General features: G+C 41.2%; 1 protein-coding gene across 1 annotated transcript; it reads left to right on the top strand.

Moving 5' to 3' along the window:
* The first annotated feature begins 856 nt into the window (after positions 1-856).
* bin2a (bridging integrator 2a) lies at positions 857-7,174 on the top strand. Its single transcript, XM_036533549.1, has 10 exons — positions 857-958; positions 3,169-3,249; positions 3,379-3,433; positions 3,864-3,958; positions 4,118-4,213; positions 4,460-4,567; positions 5,087-5,172; positions 5,842-5,917; positions 6,294-6,376; positions 6,574-7,174. Exons 1-10 carry the CDS (start codon positions 857-859, stop codon positions 7,172-7,174), a joined length of 1,383 nt encoding a protein of 460 aa, XP_036389442.1.
* Positions 7,175-19,471: the final 12,297 nt, after the last annotated feature.

Below are 19,471 nucleotides of genomic sequence, written 5' to 3' on the forward strand. Positions count from 1 at the left end.
TAGCAACCATATTCTTTGAACCAGTGGGTGTAAAACCAGACTCAACGACGACCAACGTCCGCTGAAAGTATCTCTTTTCTTTAAGAATTAAGGAGGCTATATTCGTACCACCACTAGATGGCAATAAGTGGTCAAGTGAAATGCGGTAAAGAGACCGATTGATAATTATCAAATACAGTAACTGTATAACTAGGTAGTGTCACTGTCAATATTTATTTCATCCAGCTCGATGATGGGGTTAATTCTGATATTTCATGGTAATACGTATGGAGTCTAGGCTTTGGAACTGAACCTGGCAGCAGAAGGCTGCAGTTTTCGCTCTGAGGGTGGATACTGTTAATGCAATGGAATAATACCCAACGTTGTCTAACAGCAACATTAATTACACACTCAAGCGAAAATTATACATTTACATGTTAACTGTAAACGTTCATCAAGATGATTACTATGTCCCATCCTCGTACATGTGTTCCTCTTCATTCTGGTGCTCTAAGAAGAGGAATATTCAAGATTTCTCACATGAAGGAATCTCACATAAAAGTATGATCTCATTCATGCCTTCCCATGAGGTGTTGCCATCACACTGTGTAGTAATAACTCATAGATGCAGATATGCATACATAATCCAACATCTACAGTACTGCAGTACCACATGAGTCAACCTGATTCATCACACTATATATATATGTATAATATATATGTTGTATATGTGTGTGTGTGTATATACATTTGTATACGCACTAAACTAGTGTTGTCTCATTACCAACATCCTCTCCCAACCCCCTTTGAAAGATATAAAAAGCTGTGACAGAGGCTCGCAAGAGGAAGCACATAAAAAGCGAAAAAAAGGGAAGAGATGGCAGAGGGCAAGTCGGGCAGCAGCTGCAACAGCAGTCCTGGAAGTGCTGGGGTTTTCGCCAAACGGGTCCAGAGGACACTGAGCCGGGCCCATGAGAAGGTAGGCCACTTGCATGAAACACTGGCTGGCTCACAGGTTAGGCAGCGGCTGTCAGCTTAAATAATTGTGTATCTCACAGAGTAAACAGAGGATTAATAAAGTATTTCTTATTCTTATTCTTATCCCGGTTTTCCAGCTTAAACTGTAGTTATCACTTATAACTCTCGTGGTTCTGCTCTGCACTCAGTCACTATTACACTGTGTCGATTTAATCCCATGATTTCACCACAAGAGCAAAAGCCTCACTTTTGATGTCTTGCCAATCCCACGTGAGCCTGCTCGTTCCAGTGGGACAGTAAGGCAGAGGGAAGCAGAGTTTCGGCTAGCCTGGGTGTCTTTGTTGATAACAGTTGTTGGTGCTAAAGAGATCCAGTACAGTTACATTCTTTTGTCTTCAGTGCCGCAGTAGCACCCTACCAGGAAGTGCTGGAGTGGGGACAGCGTATTGTATTTATATGCTTTTATGCTTTCTGTGTTGTTGTTTATGTCTGCAAAAGAGGAGAGATAAGGGAACACCCTGTTCAGCTCTATCTGGCTTCATCTGCACAGCATGCAATATATGCTGTTGTCATTAGCACTGTTGCTCATTCAGTTTGAATGGATACACTGCTGTTCTCTTGTGTTGGAAGTTACTCTGAATAAGCGTGTCTGCCTAATGAATGTAGTGTAATGTAATGTAAGGTAAGGTAATGCCGAAGTACATTGTGTTTGAGCCTATATGAGGTCCCTCTCTGTATAAGTGTTTTAAAAATATGTGAGTGTTCTATTTCACAGACATACTGAACCAAGTAAGACACTGTCTTATTCCCTTGTGTGAATCCAGCAACTGGATAGCAATGCTGATAGGAACACAGAGGTTATTCAGGACCAGCAGATATCAGGGATGTGTTTGCATTTGCTGCATGCTGTGGGACCGCTCCATCTGCATTCCAGCACAATTAAGACAGTGCTGCACACATTGGATTCCTTCATGGTTACGGCACACATGTGGTTTGGAATTACACCGCAGTAAAGAAGCTAATACTGTATCTGGGAGTGTAACAGACAAACTGTTCAGGGCGATACCCCCTCCTGTCCATAACCGAGTAAAGAGGAAAGATGTGACAGTCATAAGAAACAGACTAGTCCTGTGACTGCATTCGGAACAACTGAAGCGACTATGGATTTTGAGCGGCGACATTTTTGAGCCGCCCTCCTTTGAGCGTACCTGTGGCTACCGGCGTCACCTGCGTCCTTCCTCTTTTATGATTCTGGCTCTGTTCCCGGCACAAGTGTAAAAAAAAAAAGCACTCAGTATGGTTCTCTGAGAAAATGAGATTCATTTACTTCAAAATGCTTGTTGAGTTTTTCCTAAAAAAATCTAAAGTAAAAATGTAAAGTAATAGTATCTTTTCAAGTAGAGCCCTCAGCGCCAGTTCATAGAATTAATCTAACATCAAGGCAGTGGGCTTTCAGTCTGTTTAATTGTCTGTGTGACTGTTTGAAAGGTTATTGCAAGTGCTGGCCCTCTTGGATTACAGGGTTGAAGTTGAAAATGTTATCTGTAACTTCCCTTTACTCTGGTTTTAGTCAGACCCCAACTTCTGCTTTTGCCTCACCTGTGTCCTTTCACTCCGCAGTAGCATTAAAGAGAAGCATTTTCTGACGGTGCTCAAATTCACACATTATGCCAAATGTGGTCAACATCAGTTCAGTTCAGTGGATTGTAGGGTGTTCACTTCTATCACAGTTTAAATCAGTGTCCCCTCTTCAAGGAATGGTAGTAATGCAAGCCACTATTTCCTTTCTCCCCTTAGCCTCACTCAGAAAAGATCTCTGTAAGCTGATTCAGATTCATCCTGCAGAAACGTCTTTGTTACCCTATTCAGAGATATCATGCAGGCAACTGTGCGAATGCTGAGATGGAACATTGGTGTGTTGCAGACAATTGAGCTGACAGCTGTGCAAGCCAACAGCATCCTCTTCCTGTCTGCTGCCAGCTTCCTTGAGCTCACATCATCTATTTCCTGTCTGGGGTCTACTTCCTCTCCCATTGGCACTCATGGCAAGCAGCCTGAATGTTTCACAGAGTCGCTGAAAATATCTGCCATGAGTAGCAATGAGTACTCAGAAATAAGCTTCCATTACATGCTGCAGTGACCATCTTTCTCAGTATGTATGACCTCGCCCTGACAGGACGGTAACATGTGGATGCGGGGCTTTGATTTCAGGTCTTGCAGAAGCTGGGGAAGAATGAGGAGACCAAAGATGAACAGTTTGACCTGTGCGTCCAGAATCTTACCAAACAGCAGGTACACATCAAAATCCCACTTCCTCCACACTGTAGTTTTGTTACGCCCTCTGTCATGTTTTGTAAAAAAAAAATCACCTCTCATGATGTCTAGTTGTTTGGAAAACATTGCATTCCTTTCTACCCACAGATTGATGGGAGCAGATTATTCAAAGACCTGAAGGCGTACTACAATTCTGTGAAAGGTTCAGTCTGTTTTTCATACTTGTATCCATCAAATCACCTGGATTGAAAAATATGGATTGAAAAAAACTACATTGAAAAAAATGTAATCTAATGGTGTAACACACGCATTATCTCTACCAGCTAGCTTGTACCTTGTCTGGCCAACCATTGAAACCTGGTCATGCAGCACTTCTAATACTGTTGACCCGTTAAGGTTTTTTTTGCTTGTGTTGTACTCTGCCTCAATTGTAAGTTGATTTGGATAAAAGTGTCTGCCAAATGGATAAACGTAAATGTCATTTTCTGAGAGAGAGTAAAGGATAAATACATACTGACACGGAGGAAAGATTCTAAGCAGTCTGCATAGTAATTTTTTGTGACACATTATAGAGAACTGAAACCGCAACTCCCTCAGTGAACTGGCTGCTGTGTCTCCGTCCTGTTTCATAGTCATGCGTGACACCTCCAAACGTCTGTCCCAGACTTTGCTGGATATCTACGAACCTGATTGGGCAGGGGACGAGGACCTGCCTGCCATTGTGGAGGTGAGCCGCTGAGGCCCTGCTCACTTCACCCCCAGGGCTTAACCCCCAGGGCTTCTTCGTTGGGTGGAGAAAGACTGTAGGTCTCATATGTGTAGTGTAGGGCAGTGGTACCTTATCCTGGCAAATGAATGACCTCACTATCGCGCTAACTTACAACAGGGTGAAGACCTTCTATGGAGCGACTTTGAAGAGAAGCTGGCGGACCAAACAGTACGCACCATGGACACTTATATGAGCCAGTTTCCAGATGTCAAGGTTAGTCTTTCCAGCGCACACAAGTATTTTCACTATTTATTATGCCATGACCCCTTGAAGCACTGATATCAATGACCATTCATTCAAACAGAGGTAATTATTACAGAGAAGAAACAAATGCTGAGTTGAATCAGAATGCTGAGTTGAGACTGATTATAGGTGGATTCACTGTGTTTCAGTGCCACATGGTATTACTGAGTCTGTTTTCTCCTTCCCTCTCTCATCCCATTCTCTAAACTCTCCCAGGAGCGTGTGGCCAAACGTGGTAGGAAGCTGGTGGACTATGATTCTTCCCGCCACCACCTCGAGGCATTGCAGAACGCCAAAAAGAAAGACGAAGCCAAAATAGCCAAGGTTAGTCTGGAGACGTGCTCCTCCCTCTGTGTTCTTTTTTAACCTTGGTGGAGGACATTTGGTTGGGCAACTCTGGCCAGTTTCTGTTTGTTATTCCCGCTCAGGTCTCATGACAAAGTGTAATTAGAGTCTCAACCGAAGTCTCAGGAGTAAATATTGGGACATACGAGGAGCCTTGTCACCTGTTCAGCTCTGGCCTTATACGGCTGCTGTGAGGGTCTCTCCCACAGTGACAGACATTGCCAATCCAAATAAGGCATCTATAGACACTGTCATTTGCATTGCTCTGTGATGTGAATTGCACCTGGTGTGGTCTGGGGAGGGACTGAACCTGCAACTATTGCACTCACACAACACAACCCTGGAAAGCAGATGCAAATAGGTCACTGTGCAATAGACCTGTATCTTTACCCCATCGGGTGATGTCACTGTCCTTAGTGGACTCACATACATACTGAGACCAGCTACTCTCTATATAAATACAGATATTCTCTCTAACTGTCCTTTCCTCCTGTGCAGGCAGAGGAGGAATTCCAATACGCCCAGAGTGTGTTTGAGGAGATCAACACAGAGCTGAGGCAGGACCTCCCTGTCCTCTACCAAAGGTGACGTCATAACTGCCGACTGTGAAGTAAACAGCAGAGCCACACAGATGAGAACTGTTTACATCTCAGGTCAAAGGGCTTATATACATACACATTCAAGGATAACTTTCTGACTGACATACTCAACACGCCTGTAAATAACGTTTTCCTTTAATACGACGATTAACTGTCACCTGATAGTGGCTATACACAACAAGTGTAGCACATCTGACTCATCATTGGTGCTCTACACACTGTAGGCCTTAAATCACAAGCTCGCTTGTGTAATTTCCTCACATCTGTGAAAAATGTAATTTCTCTCAGAGCGGATGGTGAGATGGAGCATTTAATGGGCTTGCCTCTTAAGCTGATCAAGACAGATTTAATTCTTCTCACCATTAAATTATCTTTCAAGCCGCTCTCTAAAACATATCAATAGCTTACTTTATAATGATCAATTAACATGTATATCTTGCTAAATCTGAAAATTAATTTTATGTTAAAAAGGATTTGAAAAAGAGCCTCAGGTAAAGTGTTTAGTTGGATGTTTCAAGGCTTACATACTAATCCCTTAACAGATTGTTGAATGAAACACTTGCCCCAGGTTACCTTTAACATGGTTAAAATTGATGAGTTTGATAGCTACTAAATGTAACTGAAATGTTTTTTTCCTCCACCAACTCCCTTTAGTCGAATTGGATGCTATGTGACAGTCTTTCAGAACCTCTCCAATTTACGGGATGTTTTCTACAAAGAAATGAGCACGGTAAGACCAGCTGGCTATGTACTTTGCCAGGAACGTTATCTGGAACATAGAAAACCTTAAGTTTGAAAACTGTCCAGATTGCTCTAAACTGGATATGAAAGTAAAACTGATCTCATACTTTTGTGGTTAGGATGATTGTCCAACCTGTTCTCTGTGTCCAGCTCCTGTGAAGTCACCACACCAAATAGGAGTGAATGTATCTCGTTTAAATCCCAGCGACAAACCTGAAATTAAAGTCTAATAGGAAAAATGACCCTCGCTTACCAAACAGTAACCAATGAGAAGGCTCAACCCCCGAGCAACAGCAGGAGTGGTGACATCAGCTTCCCTTCTTCTGCCTCTGTTGTTTGAATGAGTATGATATCATTTGTTTCAGCTCAACAATGAACTCTATGGAATGATGAAGAATTTAGAGACTCAGCACTCGGAGAAGGTGTTCATTATCAAAGGACTGCAGCGGTATGTTTTTTGTATTCATTTTTGAAAGGTGGTTTACTGTCATTTTTGATTGATCATGTCAGTCTGTGCTGGACGTGCAACAGTAGTATGTGAAGATGTTATTATACGGGTCATGTAGGACCAAATTGTAAAAGACAATGGGATCAGCTTGATGATCATTGTACATTTTGTACATTTTGCCTTTCTCCTCTACCCAGGTCTGGTTCTAAAAACTCTAAAAAGAAACGATCCTTTAGGATTTCATCCCCAGTCCCACGCAACGCTGGCTTCCCTGGCTTTGAGCTGAGCATCAGCCCTGGGCCCACTGAGAAAAGAAAGGGCCGTCATGCCAGTGGTGACATTGAAGACCAGGATTTTCAGCCTTCCATCAGTGACCACGCAGACGAGTCCAAGACACCGCCCACTGATGATGTGACCGCTGAGGCCAGAGCTTCAGAGGAGAACCTCAGTGCCACCGTTGACCCCGGTGCAGAGGGAAAACCTGCGGTTTGGAGCTCAAGTGAGAAGCTAGGGCAGGAGGAGAAACAGGATGATGAAGAAATGGAGACAAAGGAGAAAGAGCAGGAACCTACTTCAGACCAAGCAGACCAGCACTCCACCCAGAACGGGTCCAGCGATGTGCCCCCATCCACAGAGATTCCCACTTCTGAGCCCCACAACATGCAACCAGCTCCAGAAGATTCCCCGGCATCCCCCGGGGACACTGAGCCAAGTGTAGTGGAGACAGGTGGGGCCTTCTATGGCACAGATGAAGCTCTTGACACCGAGGATGATGCCAACGGCCTCAAGGTGAAGTGAAGGAGCCTCAGTGTGGCAGAGTTAGAAGGAAGAGCTGTGATATAGTGTCTGCAGTGCCTGATGTAACTGGTGGTTCCAGCATTATTACCTCTGTGCCTTTGGGTTGGGGTGTGTTTCTCTGGGCAAATGTGAAATTAACCTGATCTGAATCTCACCCAGTGGGCCACTCCTCCTGTCTGATTTCTCATGTCTCAAGTGGAAAGAGTGACTTGGCATGTGTGACAGGGATTTTAACGAGGACACACTGATATGTGATGGAAGATTTTTCAGTTAGGCCCTCGATGTTAAAATTTAGTCAGTAAAAATGCAGTTGAGAATCTAGTTGAGAAACTGCTAACAGAAGTTTTTAGCCAGTGGGCAAGCAAGTTATGCTTTGTTGTGGTGGTTCTGTGTTATTCCTCATGGGAGTACTTGATGTAGAAAGCTATGATATTAAAGACTATGTTCGCAGACATGATCATTTTCCTCTGTATCAGCAAGCAAGTGAAGTGTTGTTTATGTCACGTAAAAAATTCAAAGCAGCAGTGCTTTTCATTTGCCAGTGCGAAAACAGAATGATTGCTGCACATGGTCAAAATCGGGGAGTGGCAAGAAGTGTTTGATTTAAGAGCTCATGACACTCTCAGTAAAAAATATCACTCTGAACTCTGAGACTCTCCCTAAGGGGGTTTGGCATGATACTGAGCGTGGTGTGGTTATACTGTTCCTAGAACAGTACACCACTGCTGACAAACTTAACTGTATGGCCGTATGGCCAGTATGGATCAGTCCAGTTTCCGTTTACTAGTCAAGGTTTATTCTTAGTTGTCCAATCGTGTCTAGCTAAACAGGACTACATTTAAAGACTTTATTATTTGGGGATCTACCGATCTGTAACTCAGTGTTGAAATCACATTTACATATTTTAATATGGATGTGTTTTTTATTAGTTTTGTGCCTGACTTTCAGGGAGAGGAGCATTTGTCTGAGCGAGCAGAGGAGCTGCAACTGCAGAAAGAAAAGGTCAGAATATTTTTAAATATAAAACTTCTCTTGGTATTCCATAGTCTGCCATTCTGTATTTCACCAACTGCTGTCATTTATTCTGGGTGTGATTGCAAAGGGTAGAGATGCCTAAGCAACAAAAATGAGCATGAAATAATAATTACTGTAATCAATTCTCATTCAGTCAATGCCATTTCCAGGGGTGCCTACAATACACTAAATCAAGGACAAAAAAAATCTAATATGAGAAAGAAAATATTTAATTAAATATTAAATTGGAATGAATTTAAGATGCAGCATGAACGGTGATGAAACTGGATAAATAAGCAATGCATTTAAAAGAGTTCTGGCTGAAAACAAACTACAAAACACTGAATTAATCAGCGCTCTCAGGCTATAGGGAATGGAATGGAATGGGAAGGGAGGGGAGGAGAGTTACAAACAAAACGATGAGAATAACTGTGCTGCTTCTGTTATTAAATTTCATGTGTTATGTTTTTTTTCCAGTCAGAGGATCGCCAGGATCACAGCGGGAAACTCCAGGAGTAAAAGGCTGAGGCTGTCACAGCAGAATAAATCCAAAGTCTTCCTGTGACCGCCTCCTCCTTTTGATACCAGAACTCGACTTCCAGAATACCAAGTCATCCAAAAGAAAGGGAGTGGAAGCAGCAAACCCATACATCAAGTCATCGCCGTGACAGCCTTCTTATGGACAGTTGGCTTTTTATTGTATTTTTATGGTTTCCATTATTATCCTCTGGCTGCCATTATTACCTCTGTTGTCCATAAATTTCACACTGACACAAGGAAGTATTTTTTCACACAGTTATTAATGCATAGAATAGTTTCCCATGACTAACACTGGAAGCAATGACCCTTGGATTGTCCAGGCTTACTGAATGCTAGATGCACTGTAGACCATAGACAAAATTACAGGATTGGGTGGGCAAAATGGCCTTTTCTCCTAATTAAACTTTCTTATGTTCTTATGTCCCACCTGACCAAAAATATCTGAATTATGTCTTCATAGAGGAATAACACACCGATCTCTTCAAGGGACACCTTCAGTGTTCCCAAAGAATTAGAGGAAAAAATTACAACTGCTGTGTCATTTGCTGAAGTGTGCTTGATTATATGGATTTAATCAAACCAACATTTGTTTAACTGGCTAATCACACATTGTTATACACAAATTAGAGATTTACAAATCAAACTGAAAGCTCTGTTTTGGTCACCAAAAATAAACAGGTACAGCTGCTTATTATTTTTCTTGAAGTTAATTAACACTGTCACAATCACATGTACATAGTTGTGATTTGTTCGGTCAATTTTTGGTATAAGAATGAATCGTAGACACTGACAGTACTTCAACCTAGTTCAGTACAGAAGAGGATGGAACTGCCTTAAACATCCCACTGAAGTAAATTGATACCATGTGCATTTTAAGGGGAGGCAGATGAGTAAATTAAATAAATTAAGTAAACATTTTCTGTGCAAATAAATGGGCTCTTGTAATGAAAGATTCAAAGGCATTTCTGTTAGCAACTTTTTTTTATGTTACTGATACCAACATTTTTGAAAATTTGTAATTATTTGTAGCTGAAACGAATTATGCATTTTAAAGTAAACGATTTTATAATTCACATAAACTGAAACATAAGGGGGATTTCTAGATTATTGTAGTTTTTCTCACAACTTTTTGACATTGGAGACCTCTCTGTTACACAGTCTGAATCACAATGAAGATATGTCTCATGCTAATAATCGTCTTCCAAAGTAACTAGCAAACACACATAATTAATCACCTGACGATGTAGCGCAGCATTTAGCTACAGACTGTAGCTCAGCTATTAAATGTATTACTCGGTCACCGAGAGGTAGGGTGCTTCGAGTTTCATGAATCGGGGTCATTGTGCTGTATTTTCCACGGGGACGAGCGCGCGAGGCGGAAGGCACGTGGACGCGCTTCCAATGAGACCGCGAGGCATGAGACGGGAAAGTTCAGTTGTCGGATGACTTGAGAAGTTTGGTGCGGTTAGTCAACGCAGGGCGGTTAGCTGGATTTGTTTGTTCATTTGATGCCATTAGTATTTTTAGTCTTAATTAGGTGTTTTAAAGAGAGCTAGCTATATTTCCAAGAGGCAGATAGCTAGCTAGCTAGCTAACTCCGGCTTCAAGCTCGCCCAGGTAAGCGTGTTCATAGTGCTGTGTGACTAACATCGGTTCCAAACGCAACAAAGCTCCTCGCAGCGTTAGCCGTATAGTGTGGAGGAGCGCGCTTTAGGTAGGTATCAGGTCTGAGCTAATTTATCTACTCAGTTAATTGAACAAAAAAAGCCTGATGAACTTGCACACCGATTCGAAACCTGACACTGCCGCCTTTGGTTTTAAATTAACGTTAGACTAACGAGGTAAGTGTTTTCTGCACTTGTAATGAACGTGCTGGGTTGCGCACGTATTGTTAGCGTCGCGGTCCATCAGCATGAAGAAAATGTCGAAATCTGGGGAACTGAAAGCGGCCAAAAAAATCGCCGCTGTCATGCCTTGTGATCCCAGCTTCTCTTAAGCAGCCGAGGGTGACCCATCATCGTGAAAGCTGTAGCTGACTAGTTAATTCACACGCTTTCTATTTACGTCAGCATTTCACTTATTTAAACAATGGTGCTGATATGAAAGAAAAAAAAAACTCGCTCTAGATTTGTGACTGTTTGTTTAATAGGCGGTGTAACGTTCAGCTCGCTTTTAAAAATAGAAGCCAGCAGCCCTCAGATATTTTCTGTACTATACCTCAGAAATATCAACACCAAAACTTACGATTCTTTAACATTTAGAAGTTGTTTTTTTTAATCAACGGGACGACAAAAAGTCATGCATTTACATACACACGTCAGCATGTCAGCCCTGCGTAGACTACTACAAAGCGTGTTGTTTAAGTAAGGAAAAGTTGCGTTACAGTCCCAGGTGTTGGTGGCGACAAGAATTTAAAACCAGAGCTTCTTATCTGCCGAGGAGCTTTCTGTGTTGCCCATCTACTGACGGTCGTTTCCCACCTGCCACACCTACCGAAGTGAAGCCTTATCATCCAGGCAGGGTGTACTATGTATTGAAATGACTCCTCTTTCATGGGCTTGCTGCGAGGTGCAGACAGTGCGTCTAACCGTTTTGCCTTTAAACTTTTAAAATATAGTATCGCATTGCTTATGGTCCTCAAAATGGACAGTTTGACAAAAGCACGTACCGCCCTTGTACGTAGATGTCCTGTGTTTGTGGCAAAATGTGTTTTTTTTTCTTTCAGATTTTGAAACAAACTACTGGCAGAAAACTTTGACCCATTCACCATGTCGGATGCTCCACCCTTTACAAGTAAGGGTGGCCAAAATGTCATTTTCAGTCAGAAAATATTTAATGAATGCTTCATATGCATTGTCATTTATATATTTATATAATTTCAGTGTTTTTACAGCAAACCTATTAGTATCAGGCCTCCATATTTATACCACGTGGCTGTAAATATTTGTGTCACAGTAATTGAATACTATTAGCAGACATGTGAGCTTATGTGCGTAATACAATAATTAGTCAGATTTGGTAAGGGCAGACAAGAATGAGGAGTGATGGACAGAGATTGTGCAAAACCTTTAGTGTGGTTGGATGAATCACTCCAGGGTGGTACCAACCTGACATGCGCATGAATGCAGTACAGAGGACCAGCTGCAGAAATGCTGACATTGTACCAAGCTGTTAACGTGGCTGCTAACAATAAATTATTCCATATTGCAGTCTGGCAGTAAAAAATGTTACTTCTGTCTTACTGGAAATTCCATTTTTATTTCCTGAGCTCCCCTGTTACAGTTGCGCTGAGTGTTCTATGAGAGATTTCAGTTTGGAAATGAAAAATGAATGCACAGAAGTGGTTCATACTGTAAGGGAAAGCTGTGCATTTCTTGTTTTTTGCAATTTCACAGTTTTTAATCTGATTACTGAATCACAGTACCACACAGATTTGTGCTGTGTGAGAAGATTATGCAATTCCTCAAGTTTGTACTAGTGTACGCAAAGTAGTTGTACAGGTTGAGCTATAGTAATGTATTTTGTTGTCTCTCCTTCAGCTCCAAGTGCAGTAAGGCCTACTACCGCTGTACCCACCCATACAGACTCTACTGTCATTGGAGGTAAACAGGAAGAAGTGATGAATACAACCTTAAAATTAATGTGCAAGCACTTCATATATACTCTACAGTGCCTTTCTTTATTGTAGATGATGCTGTGGTGCCACTATTGATCATCATGTGTTACACAGTGCTGCCTCAATATGAGACATGCTGGTGATGATCCAGAGGTGAAATGCACTATGCATGGCCACTCATTGGCCCAGGTGCTGGGGCCAGTGACAAGGATGAACAAAGTGATAGAATGCTGGGGCACTGCTTCACTCTTCCAAACATGCATTTCAATCAAAGCAATGACACTGTTCTGTGCTTTAATCGAAGTACATGCTTTGGAGTGTTTAGCAGTACGCGTTTTGTACATACTGACAGTGATGTGATACACACATCTCACCAAAGCCAAATAGAGCGTTTGGAGAGCTGGTACACCTCAGGTTGTGATTGCCTGAGCGTCTAATCCAGACGCATGAGGCTGATGTTAACTAAAGATGTTAACTCACTTGTAAGCTGCTTTGGATAAAAGTGTCAAATGAATAAATGTAAAGTAGAAATGTACACTACATATGCAGGATGGTCATCAATATATGTTTTCCCTGACAACAATTGTAGAAGGTGGGCTTCAAACTGAAGGTGCAATTGATTTTACATGATTGGCTTTAAATGAGAAACAGCCATAACTCTATGGTCTCGGTTGGAGTGACCGCTTGTGAATGTTGCTCGCACTTGCTCAGCCATTTTAAGGCAGCTGTTTTGCCCAGATGTAAGGCCTGTATTGTGAAGCCCGGTTAGTGTATTGGTGAAGTCCACTTATACCATAGCGTTGAGCCCTGTTAGTATAGCAGTGCTTCTCAGCCTGTTGACTGCTTTTTTCCAGTGGTGATCACACTGGTCCTGCTGACCATGGTGGGCCTGGGGTTCCTGCTCTATCGGTACCTCTGCCACAACAAGGGGGACTACAGGACCACGGGGGAGCCGGCCCCAGGAGAGGACGAGGAGCCGACTGACCCAGAGGACAAGAAAGAGTACTTCATCTGAACCCGACCAGGAAAAATGGAAGGAAGGATGGACCAGAGAGAGAGGGAGGGAGGGATGAAGGGAGGGAGGGAGGGAGCATGTTGAGTTAAAACACTGAACCCATGTCCAGGCCATGTGAAAGGAGTGGGAGCAGGGGAGCATGGTTTCAGGATGCCTAACCCGGGAGGTTTGAGGAAGAGGGGCAGGGAGGGCCACAGGGAGGTGCCAGAAGAATTGTGGAAGTGACAGATACAAGGCAGAGGGGTGGGTGGTGCTGGGAAGTTAGTCCCAGGGAGGGGTTGTGCAAACATCCACCCTGGTGAGGCCTGGGCCAGTGCGCCATAGCTAAGCCACCATGATCACTTCAACAGAAGGGATTTCCATCCACTCTTCTGTTTTTTGGTGAAGTGCTGACCTTCACCAAGTATTACCACTGGAGTGCTTCAGCAGTGGATATTTCCTTACAGCAAATACATGGACTGGTTATTCCAAGTAGTGTTCTGTCTTAAAGTCAAATTGCATTTTTGTGGCACCACTTACTGGTGATTTTATTTAAATTATAAATATTCTGGGAAGAAAAGTGGGCACACTACACCCAGTCATTTTGTTACCAGTATTTTCATACTCCTTTTTAAACTGCCTTAAATGTTTTTATTTTATTTTATGAACGTGTATACAGTGGCAACACTAGGTGTTACTAGGTACCTTTCTTGAAAGTATGGAGTGTGTAAAATTTTCCCTGAGTACCAAATAAGAATTTGTTCTAAAGCACAAGAAATTGGTTTCCTTAATTGTACCAAATGATTAACAAAATAAGGCCATATTTGACAAGTGGACTGACAAAGGCTTATCCAAAGGTTTTCCTTAAATGTACAATACTCATAATTCCTTCTGTTTTATCACACATGCCTTTTACAGCAAACAGTGTTCTGAAGTCACCATCATGGTCACTAGATGCTCACAAAATACATCTGCCTCAAGGTACTGCTTTTCCAAACATATTCCTTTTTAAGGGACAGGGTTGCTTAAGTGTTTTGCCTAAAGAGATTAATTCAGGTTTTACTGCTGCATGATGGAAAGTGAATCTGTATGCAGCACATAAAGAGCTGAGAGCTTCTTCACTTCCAGCCACAAGTAAATCCCTGTAATTTGGACATTGGTTTGGAGTAGCATGAACTTGGGACAGTGACCTGAAAGTTGTTCTGGCCATGCAAACCCCTTGATTTCCCAGTTTACCAATGTGTATAATAATGGTCTCAGCGCTGGGTATTTCAAGAAAATGTTTACAGCAGATCTTGAAGTTGAATCTCATGATTTCCAATGTATGAAAGGCCTGTTCACTCAAGTTTTATTTTCTTGGTCAAATTGTCATTTTATGGTCACCAGAATAAACTGTTCATTTGGCCCAATTATGCGTGCTTTTTTCCACATCTGTATTTGTAAACTGAAAGGGAATTTATTTTTTAAAGTGTTAGATGGTCTTCAGCTAAACGTAATATACACATAATAAGCATAAACATACAATATTTCGGTCCCTCCTTTCGCAGGCGCTACACAGCGAACATGCTTGCTACCTGTAACAGCATCATCCACATAGCTTTCTAAGAATAACATGGTTGTACAGTACAGTATATGGTATAATGAGTAGGTACAGTAATTTTAGCAACTTGAAAATAGTTTGTCATATACTTTATTAGTTCATCACTTCAGTCAGCCACAAGCAAGGTACAGTATGTTGTTCTCTCCTAATATGATGTTCAGCTAATGTGAATGGAATCACCACACCCAGTCACAACCCCAGCGGTGATGATGTGAAATGGTGACAAGCAAATATTTTGACAAGGGTGTTTTTTTTTCCCCTCAGAGAGCCTTAAATAACATCCGTTGAAAATGTTTACACAGCTGGATATCTGTTGGAACAGTTCAAGACAGTAAGCATCTCACTGAAGGGTGTATCAGTGTTTGCTGGATTTCCTTATTTTGCAGAGCGAATTTGTTTGCTGCCCACTACTTCACACTGCGTCTGGCCTTTGATTTATGATGCTAAATGAACTGTGGGAAGGTAACACTTACTTCTGTGAAATGCCAGCTGCTTTCCATGAATATTTTTACAGAAACTAAATACAGTAACAGAAAGGTGCTGTTCACTCAGTGGAAGGCATGTGTTGAGGCCTTACAGTGAACCAAATATTTTGTCCTAATACAAATTAAGTATAATACACTTCAAACCTGACATGCGGTGTGATGACAAAACCAAATATTAATTAGCCTTCAAAGTAAAGGGGGGCTAAAATTACCAGAAAGGCCATAATTTAACAAAAAAAATATGCTGCTTGCCGATGGGTAAATGAGCCTGTGTTTAAGCTTACTTTTTGCCTTGCCTGTTAAAACATGGACACTGATAAATTAGGCCTTCATTTATGACAGTAGGGGGGTAGCACTTACAGTGCATGTTAACGGTTTTGAGTCACTTCTGCTTTAATACAACAATTCTTCCTTAAAGGTTTATGAACAAAACCAGTGGGAGCAACAACTTCCAGCCTGCAGGGCAATGCCGACAGAAGTCTTTCAAAAACACTTCTCTTTTCATACTTTAAATTCAGGGTAGGGAAAGTGTCCCTGTTGGTTTTCCTTTTTTGCTGTGGAGTCTACAAGACACTGCAGTCTTAATGTACATTGGCCCCGATTCAAATTGTTCTCCGAATGTTCTCCCAGCAGTGTGCAGTGGGAAAAGAGCTAGGAGAGGGAGGACCCGAGCCAGGAGCGGAGGGTTAAAATGGCTGATCAGCAGGAATTCGCTCAATGTGTGAGCCAGATCTATGACTAACATCTGGCGCTGGTGTATTTTATAGCTACACGCAGTTAAATGAGTACACTCTAGTGAAATGGTGGGTGTTTCAAGTTATCCAGAAACATTCCAAAGCTGTAACTGTTTTTATTGTGAAAGCCCAGTTGGGCTGGTCTCTGTGGGCTTTTACATTGGCCTGAACAATTCACCTCTCAAGAGAACAAAGAGTGGCACACCTCAGGCAGAACAGAACTGTGCTCTACCCAGTTTCATTATAGATCAGCAACTTTATTTTTGTAAAGATGTTTCCCTTGAGAAAGAGTGCGATTTAAAGATGGTGTGCCAAATTAATTAGAGGGGTACATAAACAGCTTTTTATCAGATTAATTTGAGAGAATAAGGCCTCCCCCCCGTCCCCAAATGTCTGCTTTATGGGATCTTTAACAGCTGACCAAAAGCCAGTACTGGACAGACATACACCCCTTTTACTCTAATTAGAGGTTTACTTTGAATGTGATTTAAGATTTAACAACACATTGCACTGATTGGTGTGGGTGACTGCAATTGGGGCTGGAATGCAATTTATATATAGATACTGCAAACGTGAAATGCGTTGGTGGCTCTTTATGATTTCAATAACTTCACTGTGTGAAAGCAATTTACATTTTTCTGATTGAAAAAAAGTTCAGTCTGTGAAATAGAAAATAAAAAACAGAACAAGTGAATTCAGATTTCCAAAATAGTCATTTTATTCTAAATTTTAATTTTATTTTTTAAGTTTAGTATAAAAAAGTTAAGTGCACCACAGTTCCATTGCAAAGAGATCCTGTCCACTCTTAACAGTCTTCACACAGCAAACGAGACAGTGACACTTTGCTCCTTCTTAGTAACCTTAAAAGATAAAATATTCACCAGAATCCATCAAATCATTTTACTATATATCCTTATATAAAAATTTGAGAGAATCCCTGAACTGTTGATGTCCATAAATCCTAAACAGATTTATTTCACCTGACACGCTGATGGTTGGAGTGGCGTCGACTGGTTAAGTTGCTCATTGCTGGGATTAAACTGCTACAGTGTTGCACTGATACACATGACCTTCACAGAAACTGGTGGGAAATAGCTAAGAAACACAGATAAGAAATTACAAAAAACAAAAACAACATGAAACTAAACAAATGCAACACCGTAATTCCAGTTTAAATCCCAGGACTGGTTTGGAAGCTATGTCCCCTTTAACGTTAAACCAGTACATGTGATTACTACTTTGCATGCATCCCCCTTTTGCTTTTAACTTTGGAATTGCCAATTGAGCACCCAGCTCACCTCACTGTGGCAACTCGTGCATTTGTACAGGAAGCATTGAAGTGAGGTGAATGCAATCCTCCAATACGGTTGCCTGCATCCAATGGCTATTTAACATACTACAAATCCCACTGTGTACTGCAGGAGAGCCAACGCTGATTGGGGGGGTTGGCGTATCTCTCACTGAAAACAATTTAGTAACTTACAGGTGCACCCTTATTAGCTGCACTTTCATTCTCTTTCTAAGTTGGTCTGGTAAAAGTGACGCAACATAAATGTGAGGAGTCACTAGGAGGCGCTAATGTGCAGGTGTGACAAGAAACCCTGGCTGATGTAAGCCAGCTTTAGCCTAGCAAGCCAAAACCAATAATGTCACACCACTGTGGAGTCTTGTTTATGGTCAGGGAATGACAGGCCAGATTCTGAATAGTGATCTCTTGGCTATACTACTCAGCCTGCACTCAGAGTGAGTGCTTCTGGAATTCCTTTTTAACTGTTTCAATGTGGTCTATTCAATACCAGGTTAGGACCAAACACATTTAAAGCAGTATAAAACTTGGTGTGTTGAGCCTAAAATAAAATCCTGTAAGCCAAAGAGGCCAAATAAGCAGTAGAAATGTACTCCACATGGACAATATGATAGCCAAGAAGATGCCGGCAACTACTTAGACACGGGCCAAGGGGTTGGCAATAACTGAGAAATCAGTTTAAAGGATTCCCAATAACTACAAAAATGGACCTTTGTCTTGCCAGTTCATGAAACAATGCAGCGAAATTAAAATGTGGTCAAATTACCACATGAACTAGTTGGAATGCAACACAGTAGGAAAAAAAAAAACATTTGAGGAAGGACTAATTTCATGACAATGTGGGGGTAAGCACATCAAACCTTGTCGGATACCCAGTGTCAGCCCTGTGTAACTCACCATGGGATTAAAAGCAAAAGATTAACCACTAAATTTCTGTAGCTGGACAAAGCTAAATCCTGTATTCTGTAGACTTTTGAAGTGGTCTTTTGAGAGGATCAAGCTTTAGTATTCTGTACTATTAATTTTATTTATTATTTCAATATTTCCATAAAACAGTCAAATAAGCACCACAATAATGTTTTTATTAAAGAAGTAACATTCAGCAGGTATCAGAGTGTGAAACTGCATAATGTATCAAGTGCTGGGGGAAAAAAAGCAGTGCTCTGTGCTTCAGTGTGCTCACTAATGTATGTTAGTGTTAAAAAAAACTCTAATTGATAAAGTTGTATTCAAAAAGAAAGTGGACTGAACTGAAACCCTTGTGTTTGGTACAATCTTTGCAAAAGTGTAACCTTTTAAGGGCTGCATACATTGAAAGTGAAGATTCTGTCCACCTACTATCTGTCAGGACATTATGTATACTTTTTCATGCTGCAGTCATCATGAACTCAAACTATATGCATCCAACAGGGAGATACTTGCAGGTGTCTTGAAAAGCATGTCCGAACTACTCCATTAATTTAAGGTCAATTTTAATGAAGGTGCTTTATACTCACCCATGCAGGAAAATAACTGTCTGACACTGCACAATTTTTGTTAGAAAATATGAGTCAGAAGGGTCAACAGTGCATATAATTTTTTATACTAGGTTCTAAAATCACAATCATTATTCTGTAGTTAAATTCTAAAGTTAAAATTACAACTGTATTGAAAAAAAGTGCAAAAAGGCATGCAAAATAATCCAAAAGTTATCATTCAACATACACGCATGCTTTAATATCTTAATACTCATTAAAACATGGTTTTGGACACCTTTATTTTGAAGTGACTGAATGGGATTGGTGTGTTTCTGGTCCACTGCAAAATTAAGTCCACGTCTAGACCAGATCTTTGGTACAATGAGCTCCTTAGTTATAGATCAAAGTTAATTTATTTACCATGGCTGACATATGACAAAAATGAGTAATATTCAATGGAGAAAAAAATCAAAAGCTTATATATCCCTTAGTGTCTCCAGACTGGATGTTTTTTTAAGTAATGTATTTGTTATACTTTTTGGCCCTGTTTT

The sequence above is a fragment of the Megalops cyprinoides genome, chromosome 7, assembly GCF_013368585.1.
Source record: "Megalops cyprinoides isolate fMegCyp1 chromosome 7, fMegCyp1.pri, whole genome shotgun sequence".
Classification (NCBI taxonomy): domain Eukaryota; kingdom Metazoa; phylum Chordata; class Actinopteri; order Elopiformes; family Megalopidae; genus Megalops; species Megalops cyprinoides.